We start from the raw sequence: 12,158 nt of genomic DNA, 5'->3' as shown, positions 1-12,158 counted from the left end.
CTTCTAGTATTTCTCACCACGTCCGTCTGTAGAGAGGGCAACTCTGTAAAACGTATAGGAACTGAAAATGAAAATTTGTTTCCCTCCGGACACATTAAGGCGGTGCACCTTCTGAAAAAGCGCCGCTGCATTCTCACGTTTAGTGTGGTTGCGGAGGTGAGTCCACACGTTTTACTGTAAACCGGTAGAATAGTTTGTCTTATTATTTTACTTTTTTATACACGAATATAGTTGCATGTGTACAAAAAGTGAAAGATTTGTTACGAGGGCCTGTGAGGGGTCCTTATTTTACTACGTTGTGGCGTTTTACTTTTATAGAAAGCTATGAATGGAGTAAGCTAATTCGCTAGCATAACATTAGCTACGTTAGCATCGAGTGTATTTATTCCAGACCCAAATACCCATCTGAAGAGTGAACGCAGCTCTTTAGCACGTCTTTAGAATTTAACCAATTATAATTCTCCGCCAACTTTCAGTTGTTTATCTCTCAAAACTAAAAAGATTAAATTAAATGTTTCATGTTTGCTTACGGGTTGAGACTCTTGCAGCATGAGTTACAACTGTCTCTATGACAACCAACAGAACACAACAAACCTTTCTAACGTATTCTTGAATATTTGACAGCTTACTCTGTTTTTTGTTGATAATTTAGTATTTATATTGTGACGTGTTGTGATTTTAATTATCATTGTGGCTTCCTGGTGAGTAAGAAAGCTTACAATTTGAATAGCAATCTTTGTCTCTTCTATTCCATTAGACTTTGAAAAATAACAACCCTTACCATAAAGCCAGAACTACAATTAATTTCAAATTCAAAAATACTTTATTCATCTCAAAGAGCAATTAAATGTTGCAACTGGTACCATCCAAGTATCTTTAAAGAGTTGTGGGTGGTGAAGGAAGGATCTCCTGTAGCAGTCAGTCTTGCAGTGAATCTGAAGAAGCCTCTGACTGAAGACTCTTGCTATGGGACAGTCTGGAGAGCTAAATCCAATGGATAATCTGTGACAAAACTTTAAAATTGATGTCCAGATATTGGTAACAATCTTTTTTGGAAAGTAACTGTAATTTATTAAATCCTATATAACTAATTACTGTAAGCTGTGATTATAATTGGCTCTCTGGCTGGTAAAGATTACTCTGTAAGGTAAATGGTATATAAAATATCAACCATCCCCTCTAAATGGGTTCATATTTAGAACAATGAAAACTCTACATTTGGACTCTACAGGTCTAAATGTGATTATTTTTAAACTTTGCTATATTTAATCTCTTTCCCGATTTTTCCGCTGTTGCAGATGGCGGCTACAAAGGTTCCAGAGGTTCGTGACATCACACGGATTGAGAGAATCGGTAGGACTCCAGATTTACTTTGCACTCTTAATCTAATCTACCCTGTAGTTAGTGTAGCTGACATCGTCTTTCTCGTCACCATGTGTTCTAGGGGCTCATTCTCACATCCGCGGCCTGGGACTGGATGATGCTTTGGAGCCAAGACAAGTAGGATAGAGTTTTGAGTTTTGGATTTGTTGGACTTTCTCTTTAAACTCTGAACGGAGGAGCTGTTTTTTTTTCTTCTTTTTTTTTTTTACGAGATCTTTAGCAAAACCATTTTCATATATAGCCTATGTGTTGCTTTTCATATTCTCTGATTGGTTAAGATTGTTTTCTGCCGTTCAGGCAGCTGCTCCTAATTAAATTCTCGACTTTAAGCTGTTTTGATCGTTTTGTTTTTTGTAGTAAAGTTAGGTGAATTTTTTTGCCTGTGGTCCCTTAGGTATTGTATTTGTACATATAACATATAATCACTAATTACTTTAAGGGTTCCTGTGGATCCTTAAAATGTCTTAATAGGCATTGAGTTCATGGATCTAAAAATATATAAAAGTGTTATTTGGTATTAAAATGTCTTAAATCTGTCTTTTAAAATTTTTAAATTTGTTTCAAAATTTGAAACATTAACAATGGAGCAAAACAAAACAAACACGAAATTGTTGCTAACTTGAGTTTTTTTTGCGTGTGTTTTAATGTGAAGTTGGTTTTAAAATTTTCTTCAAGTGACATTATAAAAAGTCTAAAGTCTTGTATTTAACTTTCCTTAAGCTGTAGGAACCCTGACTTTGCCAGTGGCGCAGGAGTGTATTGAAATGTGCTGAGTTTGTGCTGAAGGTGACCCGCTAGTGTCCACCTGCAGGTGTCTCAGGGACTGGTCGGCCAGCTGGCCGCCCGTCGTGCAGCAGGGGTCATCCTGGAGATGATTAAAGACGGCCACATTGCTGGCAGGGCGGTACTGATCGCCGGCCAACCTGGCACAGGAAAAACTGCCATCGCTATGGGTAAGAAGTCCACTGGCGGCTTTCCAGCACGCAGCACCTTCCTTTAGAGAAAGTGGTATTTTCCACTTACATTGATGTAATTTGCTCAGGTTGCATTTTCGTTCCATATCGACTGTATTTGTCCTCCTTTGTAGGAATAGCACAGTCGCTGGGGCCCGACACGCCCTTCACGGCTCTGGCCGGGAGTGAGATCTTCTCCCTGGAAATGAGCAAGACGGAGGCACTGAGCCAAGCTTTTCGAAAGGCAATCGGAGTGAGAATCAAGTGAGGGAATCGCTACAGTAACAGATCTGTGAGCAGTATTGTTTCTGAATGAAATGAATAAGCACAGATGTTTATCGCCAGGGAGGAGACAGAGATCATTGAGGGAGAGGTGGTGGAGATCCAGATTGATAGACCTGCCACTGGAACGGTGAGCTGCTTTTTCATTACTTCCTAAATCCACGCACTGTATTTTATTATGGAATTCATAATAAAATATGGAATTAGTTGATATTGGCGAGAAGAAAAGAATATTCAGTTGTTTCTGAAGTATTTGCAGCTCCAGTACCTGCTGTTACCTGGTTTTTCAGGGCTCCCCTCTGCCTGTCAAAGACAGAGTAGACTGGTTAGCAGTGAAATAATATGATTAAAACTGAAAAAACGGAATAAAAAAAAAATGGAAAAAGTAGAATTTTATTAAAAACAAAACCTAAATTTGTAAACGAATAGAACGTATTTTATAGTGCCCTATGTATTTGTGACGTTAGAAGGTGTGCATGATGTGTTTAAGGATGATTAAAAACCAAAAATGACTGAAGGTTGACATGTTTTGATCAGGGTGCAAAAGTGGGCAAGCTGACGCTAAAGACTACTGAAATGGAGACTATATATGATTTGGGCAACAAGATGATTGAAAGTCTAAGCAAAGAGAAAGTACAAGCTGGGTAAGTTTCTATTTTATATTTTTTGTTGTCCAAGATTCTAATATAACACATACTCAGCTAAAACACACAAATGTTCTGTGTTTCTGTTCTCTTCCTCTTTTCCTAGAGATGTCATCACCATTGACAAAGCCACTGGGAAAATCACCAAGTTGGGACGCTCTTTCACTAGAGCCAGAGATTACGATGCTATGGGAGCTCAGGTATGCTCCGCTAAAGTTTCCGTAAGGCAAGAGTTTGGTGCATGAAAACATTTTCATTGCGTTGTTTGACTGGAGGAGGTCGGCACTTAGCTGTTTAGATAACCTTGATTAGCTAGCTAGCTTTTTTTTTTTCGTCTTTGCGTCTCTCTTGGGTAAGTCGGTGCAAATCTATCGCCAGTCGTTGGGACAACGTTCGTTTTTGCCACTAACTCACTTCTGTTGCCAAGCCACACAAAGTTGGCAGGATCCTCCAACTTTCCCCTACATTTATAGCTTTTTCGGTCTTAAATTTCATTCAAGCTGGCATTAAAAATAGTCTGAAAAGTCTTAAATTTGGCCTTGTGTGCAGATACCCTGATAAGGGTGGTAAAGACACCTAATAAATTATTAGTTCCATAAATGTTGGGATATAAAAGTCAGTTTTCTTCTCGCAGACAAAGTTTGTCCAGTGTCCCGAGGGAGAGCTGCAGAAGAGGAAGGAGGTGGTGCACACGGTGTCGCTCCACGAGATCGACGTCATCAACAGCCGCACGCAAGGCTTCCTGGCTCTCTTCTCCGGAGACACGGGAGAGATCAAGTCGGAGGTCCGCGAGCAGATTAACGCCAAAGTGTGTGAGTGGAGGGAAGAGGGAAAGGCGGAGATTATTCCCGGGGTAAGTGTGTCCCTCGACTGTTCTTCCTCTGCTTGCGCTAAACGCTGTTAAGCTAAACGTCCCCCCGTCTGTTCAGGTGTTGTTTATCGACGAGGTCCACATGCTGGACATGGAGTGCTTCTCCTTCCTGAACCGCGCACTGGAGAGCGACCTGTCCCCAGTTCTCATCATGGCGACCAACAGGGGCATCACTAGGTACTGTTAACACAAACCCAAGGGGAAAAAAAAGAAAAAAAAAAACGCTTAAAGTTTACAAAAAAGTGAATCTACACTCACTTTCAACCTTCACGCAGAATCCGTGGAACAAACTACCAGAGCCCTCATGGCATCCCCATCGACCTCCTGGACCGGCTGCTCATCATCGCCACCTCACCTTACACAGAAAAAGAGACAAGGCAGATCCTAAAGATCCGGTGAGGGTTCTTCACCCGGCCATCCGCTCGCAGAGATCGTTTCGATAAGAATCCGACGTGAAACCCGAGTGTTTTTCCTGTTTTCAGGTGCGAAGAAGAGGACGTGGAGCTGAGCGAGGAGGCCCACACGGTCCTCACTCGGATCGGCATGGAGACGTCGCTGCGCTACGCCATCCAGCTGATCAGCACGGCCGGGCTGGTGTGTCGCAAACGCAAGGTAGGCTCGGCGGAAGCAAGAGGAAATGATCCTCATTTGTTTGTTACACGTGAGGTCTTTGGTTATGATCACCTCTTGTTTTCCTCAGGGGACGGAGGTCCAGGTGGAGGACATCAAGAGGGTTTACTCGCTCTTCCTGGATGAGGCCAGGTCCTCCCAGTACATGAAGGAGTACCAGGATTCCTTCCTCTTCAATGAAACGCGTGAGTTTGTTTGTGCAGAAGCTCCATCGGTACACCACACCTTCAGATTAAAGCTTTGATACATCAGGCATTTTCACACTATAAGATATCGATGGATTAGCCGTTACCTTCTTGAAGAAATTTGAATCATCTTTATTATGAGTCAAAAGAACTCCGATGAAGCGATTCCAGCAGAGTTCAGCCCATTCGCTCTGCTAATAATGTCTTGTTGCAAGTTCAACTTTGACAGATGATTTTGTGATGTTCTTTTTGTTTTCTCATTTCAGAAACGGCTGCCATGGATACGTCATAATGGAGACTAGCCCGAAGTGTTTTCTCGTTATCCACAGTTAGTCTGGTTGAATTCTATTGTTTTCTACAAAAACAGGAAATTAATCTGTGAATTTTCCTCAATTTTGCTTAAATGTTGCAGCTGTCGGAGGTGGAATTCATGTGAAAATTTGGCTCAAAAATTTGGCCTTATTTTGAGTGACTTGCGTAATTAATGCCTTGTTCCTCTGATATTCATTCATTTTGTGTTTGTTCTGTGAATCCTGTCTTTGGATTTTGTTTTTTGACAAAAAATTAAAACAAGTTTTATAATCAATGTTTCTCATTTCTGTCTTAAAAGCTAGAAAACAGAGATTGCACCAATATTTGATATATCAAATATATTTTTTGGGTTTGTAAATAAACAATTGTGGGATATTGAAATCCTTTTTAAGAAAAACTATAAATGCTTTGAATTTTAGAAGTTAAAAAAGTACTTAAAAGTAGCATATTGTGCGATAACACTGCCATTACACACCCGTTTGTTTTTTGTGTCTGGAAAAAAAAGGGTAATAACCGATTTATATACTATGGAACAAATACACCTTACCTTCAAACTACAACATTGCTGTTAATCTATCTAACTGAAAGTATTAACTAATATTTCAGAAATTATATATCTTTTTCGGTCGCATATTTTCTATGTATTTAGAATTAAAACATTTTAAATTTTGTGGCAGTAGAAAAAGAAACTACCACAAGAGGGAGCTCTAAGCTCACTTATAACCATTCCACTAAACGGGTAAAACGGCAAACTGATTGGTTCCATTATATTTTAATGAGCCAGTTAAAATAAATTACAAGCACGCTGAATTATTTTAATCATCTAATCGCATCGTGTCTACACATCCGTAAAAACAATCTTAAATTCATGTACTAAAATTAAATTGCATGAAATTCATTTAAATAATGCAAGCTGGCTTTAAATACATTAATCATTTGATTTAAATCTTGTCATAGCGGCACTATTCTTTTTTCTCGCGAGACTTTATTGTCAGGCAAAAGTTTGAGTCGCGCGCAGACATCTTTGCGTTCTGTGTTGCTAGCTAGGGAGCTAGCGTCCGTTATGGGGAAAGTGCAAATTTAGCGCTAGTCGGGTGGCCGAGGATTGTTTTCACTACTGGCTCACTTCTGTTGCCAGCCAATAGTAGGCTAAGCACATCCTGTATCCTTATACAAATGTTATGCTTGAACAACAAGGTGCACAACGAAGTCAGAAATTCTAACCTTCTTTGTCCCCTAGTCTCAAGTTCTGTATCGTGTCAGTGTGTACTGTAATAGCCCCCATCCTAGCTATAGAAAAAGGGACCTCACATTCTTTCAGAACAAAAAAATAGCAACATTTTATATAAAAATACATAAATGAATTTTTTTTTATATCTCATGGAAAATGATATTTTTAATAAACTGCTTTATCATAGAACTGGAGTTTAATAAAAGAGGCTGATTTCCCCCCTCGCCCAGCAGCAGTTAGCTTTGACTTCATAAGATTTAGGAGCTCTGTCACGATTATCTCACACATGATGATGAATATTTAATATTTAGTGAATAATCCCACTCCCTGCATCCCATAAACCTCCATCTTTTTTCCCCCCCTTACCCCCTCAAGACTTCACTCGGCTGCTGGTTCCTGTCCCATCTGATGGATTCAGTGCTCGTACTTCCCGCGGGCTCAGTTGGTTTAATGTGATGAGGATGGATTCACTGTGGTTTTCAGCCGTTACCAGTTTCTCTCGCTGGAAACTCTCAATTTATAAATTGTTAAATGTTCCGCTAAACGTCAGACATCTTAATCAGAATTTAATAAGGGTTGCATCATTTCCCTCTGCGGTCTTAACAGACATGAGCTATTCTGTTTTTTTTGGTTTTGATTTTTTTTTTTTTTTAATTGTCAGTGTGAATCCAGATCATTATTTACAGATCACACTCCGCTCTGCCCCTCGGGGTCTTCTTGGATGAGCTCCCACAGTTTGTCTGCGCTCAGACTGTAAGGCTGCACAGCATACAGACACTCTGTGCCATTTTGCCTGCTGTCCAACTCCGGCTGAAAAAGACACGCTGCGGCACTTCAGCCAACAGAAATTGGTTGTCAACAGCGGATGTTCTGCAGATAAGAGAACCCAGAAGAGGGACACGGCTGCCCTGACGGTCGTTTTTAATCACAAACAAGCAGCCAGGTTCTCCACACAGCGCGTAGAGAGCCTCTCTCTATGAATGTCATCAGCTAAATGGGCCCATTCACATCTAATACCGCCACTCAGGAAGTGAATCGACTTGGTGGGGATCGATGTTATTGATCAGAGTTATTGTCAGGAAAAGCTAGGATAAGCAGATTGATTCAGCCTTCAACCTGGATTTGGGCGCGGTGAGATTACAGCGGCCTCCAGGACAGATTTTATGTGACAGATAAACAAAAAGTAACAGATCATTTTGAAACAAAGAAAACAGTAACAGCAACAATATGCTTTCAAAGGCATTTTGTATGTATTTTAAAATGTAGGCTCAAAATAGAATTAAAAAAAAAAATTCACTAAACACTTACTTGAAAAGTAAACCACTAAATATGCTGAAATTTTATAAACATTTGGTATGCTTTAAATGACGTGTATTTACAACAGATGGCTCTAGCCAATAGACTGCGTTGAGAACTGCAGCCTCTGAATCTCATTTTTGTCACATTTTGAATCCGTGTATCGTTTTCCTCCCATTTCACAACGTGAAATATGCTTTGGTTTTGTCTTTTTTAAGGTACAGTACTGAGAGTGACAAACCTGCTGTTAAAGCAGTTCATATTCTGGTTTTTGCTGGAATCATGTCTAATGCTCAATCAATAGTAGCATTGAAGCACAAGATGCCAGTCAGCTCTTGTGTTAGTTAGCATTAATCCCTTTTAAAGCCAGCGTCACTCTGATTTTCCATTTGACCCCGATCACATTGATATGACCTTTCAGTTTGGAGAGAGGGAACAAAAACTCGGAGCTCACTCGGTTTCCTCTCACAGCACAAAAAAAAAAAAAAGAACAAGGATTCCTCGTAGCAGGATTCATCTCTCACTTTCGCATATGTTCGTTCTACTCGGCCCATGTTTATTTATGCGTCTGCCTTGCCACATTTTCTGCTGTGATGTCATTATCTTTAAAAAGGGCTTTAGGGTTTAAACTCCATATGGAGTGTGGCGTGTATCTCCTCTATCTGGGAGAAAAAATAAACCTTTGTTAAGGTTTTTTTTTTTTTTTTCTTCTATCTGCCATATGTGCAAAGGTGTGGTCAAATCAGAGGTGAATGAAAGTGCATCAGGCCTCCATGTTATTCTGAATAACAGCTCCTTGTTCATAGCAGGCAGATTTTTCTGAATTGGTAACCCATGATGTGTGATTGTGATATCCGCCTTCTTGTGGTAAGATGTTTATATCTGTTGTTCCTCTGTTGGGTTTAGGGAAGCGAGAACAGAGAGCACAGCGTGAAAGAAAGGCCTACGTTACCCACATACTCTGCTTTTAGATTAAGCTTTTGTTACAAGAAAATCAATCAAAAAACTCAAGTCATAAAGGAGTCATTTGACCAATTATATCATTTAATCAGTCGTAACACATTTGACACTTTAAAGGTTTTAAAAGGAGCAACCAGCCACCAAGAGGAAGCAAGCTTCACAACCGTCTAAATATAAGAGCAAAAGACGCCTTTTTTTTTTTTTTTACAGGAACTATTAAAAAGGACGAAACATCCAATAAATTTAGAAAATAATAATAATTTAAAAAAACCTGGCATATAATTTTTTTTCAAAAAAATCTGAATTATGCGTAAAAATAAGTTGTCCACGTTGCTGCGGAAGTCCAAGTCAAGTACAAAGATTTTTTGTGATTTTTCTCAAGTCAAATCTAAAGTCATTAAATTTGGGATTCAAGTCTGATTATTCAGTTTTAGCTTCTCGAGACCACTTCTCGTGTCCTCAAAAACCAAGATCTTCATCTCTCACCTTCAGGCATCAGCAGGTTGTACACAAGAATTATCCGGACTTATGAAAGTTCACAGCCCATCTGATATTTTGAGTGTGTTTTTCATGGTTATTTTCCATTTTTCACAAAATAAAGCAATGTGTTTGACGTGTTGCCTTGGAATACATTCATGGATTTGCATTAAATCAGCCAAAGTAACAATGTGAGTGATCAGAACTTCACAAAGCCTCCACATCATGACACAAACCAGTTTGCACCTTGTAACCACCGTCAAGAGTAGAGGTTGGACTGCTGGACTCACAGAAACAAAAGAAAAGCAGCAGGGCTGTCATGTTTTAGGCTTAGGGTTTAAAATTCAAAGAATGCTAGAGTTTTATTCAGTGTTTTAAAGTGTCCTAAACCTTGGTAGGGATGATTCAATGAGGCATATGATTTTTTTTTTTTTTGTTCTAAGCTGTAAAGTGTCCAAATGGTGGTAATAGAGTCGGAAGAAAAGCTTTTCTTGCTGATAGTACTGCTGAATACTTTCAGGAACAAAATATCTCTTCAGAAGCAGAAACGAGTTCAGTCTCTGCTGTAGAAAGTGGTTGGAGTTGCTGCAGTGTTGTTTTCCTGGGCGTGGGTTCTGGTTCACTTTGAAAAAGACAAACATACGTAGTGAACATACTGTATGTATACATCTACTCGCCTTTGTGGCTCCATTCATAAAAGCTCTATCTTTACGCCCCAGTCATTCACGAAGACGCTTTTGTCCCTCTGTGCCTAGAGCTGCTTTACGTGTGGGACCCACGGACGTTAACCGTCACGCACGCGGAGACACGCTCGGCTAACCTTTTGGAGCGTTCTCCGAGTCACTTTACGCCGCAGTGGGAACAGCGGTGCTAAAAATGGAAACGTTTGAGCTAAACATAGCAGCTGAGACCAAGCAGCATCATTCAGTCTTTGCTAACTCGGGCGTTCGCTCATGGTTAATTCAGAAAACGATGCTATTCGTAGCGCTAACGGGCTCCGTTCAGGGCCCTGAATCCACCGAGGCACACAACACGAACCACTGCAGTCACTTCAGATTAAATGCTCTGAGTTAGTCAGGATGCGAAATCAAATGAATGGCATTGTGGATTCTCGGCTCATTATTATAACATCCAGCGTCCAGAAAAAGGACACTTACTAATTTCTAAGCCATATTTTAAAAAATGAAATGAAAGTGATGATGCTTCAAGAAAAGATTCTCAGAAACCAGAAGAGCAACATCTAATAAGAGTCTGTTGCCTCTTATTGTATTGTTTTGTTGTTTGAGTTGCCCAAGTTATTATTATTATTATAATATATTTCTTGCTTTGGTTTTAGTTTTCAGTAAAGTTTTATTAGCTAAAAAAAAGAATTACATTTTTCTTTCTTTTTCCTTTTACATGGGCCTCATGCTGTCTCTGCATGTTTCATTTAGGGATGCCAGTTCTTAAATACAGCGCCTAAACAAAGTATTTATCCCATTGGATGTTTTACTGTTTTTATTTAGTTATTTATTTATTTTTTTCAAATCAATAGAGACCAACAAAATGTAGCATTTTGTTCAAATGAAAATCCCCAAAAATCTATTTCCTACAGGACAAATATGTGAATGCAGTGAGTGCGTCTCCAGTGATTGTATTATGAAGACGTGTGTCTATGGAAAGTCCATTCACTGGACAATCAGTTTTTCAGCAGGAAGACAAAAATAAAGCACTTCCAGCAAATCAGAGGAACTATTATTTCTATTGAAAAGTAGAATTCAGGAAAAGAACATACCATGTGGTTATTAATTTTCAAACTCTGCTGGTACCGATTCCATCCATCCAATCCATCCAAAATGGCAGCTCATGACCAAAGCATCCTGCAGTGTTTTAACAGGCAAGCTGATCGTATTCCTTCCTCTCCTGATGACAGCTGTGTCTGATTTGTTGTGTTTATGTTGACCTCTTCCAATGGCAGTGGCTGAATGGTTCGGCATGGGGACGGTGCACCTCATTCTACACTATAAACTCTGTTTGCTTCCACCACCCTCTTCTCTCCCCAACCCTCAAATGCACTGGCAGCCTTGAGTGTGAGATTTAATATCAGTTTTTAAATTTTCTTCCCGAGCCTAATGCACTCAAGTTCAACCCTGTTGGTTAAAAACAAACTGTGATATGCGACAACAGCAGGGCTGGTATGTCAGCTCACATCCTCAGTTGCTCACGCTGCAGTGTGGACCGACTCTGCATACACGGAGAATGGGCTCAGAAATGTTCATTGAAATAAAAACCTGAAATTTTTACCTGTTTCTTGAAAATGTGCATATAATTACGTTCTGTCAACAGGAAGTTGTTCTTAAACAAACTATAACCAGTTTAACCCTAAAACCGGCAGCTGCGAGTTGCAGATCGACTCCTCGGGTTTGGGCTGTTTGATGGGGCAGTGCCACCAGGTTTGAGCTAATTGTTGCAACTGCTAGTCTGAAGGAACTGGGGTTTTTTTGCATGCAGAAACATGCAAAAGAAATAAGAAAAAAGACCAAAAAAACACTTTTTGCATGTTTCTGCTGATATTTTGACATTACTTGTGATGAGCCAAACGTCTTTGAGATTCAACGGCTATCTTGCCATCACCCTAATCTTTAGATGCATCCACAGATTCGCCAAACAGGCTGGGACCGCCTGTGCCTATAGAAGTATGGTCGCAAATTAACAAACTAATGTATATTTTAATTCATTTTGAATTTTTCCTCTTTAAATTGAGTTTGGTGTTGCTAATAAGATGAGAAAAAGCTGTAAAAGATAGTTTACTTTTCTTTACTTTGTAACCCATCAACTACAAAGTAAGCTAATGCTAATTTGGTTTATAGACCAAATGCTACAAATGTTAGCACCTTATGAAAAAACCTCACAAAATGCTACTGTTAATTAATTTAATCCAGAAAAATTTTCAGT

The 12,158-nt window shown here is 39.6% G+C and overlaps 1 protein-coding gene across 2 annotated transcripts; it reads left to right on the top strand.

Moving 5' to 3' along the window:
• Positions 1-48: 48 nt before the first annotated feature.
• ruvbl2 (RuvB-like AAA ATPase 2) lies at positions 49-5,534 on the top strand. Of its 2 annotated transcripts, none has more exons than XM_008428171.3 (14): positions 49-156; positions 1,299-1,353; positions 1,445-1,500; positions 2,195-2,336; positions 2,471-2,600; positions 2,682-2,748; positions 3,156-3,262; positions 3,369-3,462; positions 3,897-4,115; positions 4,192-4,310; positions 4,409-4,528; positions 4,616-4,745; positions 4,834-4,948; positions 5,215-5,534. In XM_008428171.3, exons 2-14 carry the CDS (start codon positions 1,299-1,301, stop codon positions 5,238-5,240), a joined length of 1,380 nt encoding a protein of 459 aa, XP_008426393.1. In that variant the 5' UTR covers positions 49-156; the 3' UTR covers positions 5,241-5,534. The 2 variants fall into 2 exon arrangements, with proteins under 2 accessions (XP_008426393.1, XP_008426394.1); XM_008428172.3 differs by lacking the exon at positions 49-156 and adding an exon at positions 589-701.
• Positions 5,535-12,158: the final 6,624 nt, after the last annotated feature.

This window comes from Poecilia reticulata, chromosome 14 (assembly GCF_904066995.2).
Source record: "Poecilia reticulata chromosome 14, P_reticulata-male-v2, whole genome shotgun sequence".
In the NCBI taxonomy this organism is placed as follows: domain Eukaryota; kingdom Metazoa; phylum Chordata; class Actinopteri; order Cyprinodontiformes; family Poeciliidae; genus Poecilia; species Poecilia reticulata.
The sequence above is the reverse complement of the archived record's forward strand: the minus strand, read 5'-3'. Positions and strand labels throughout refer to the sequence as shown.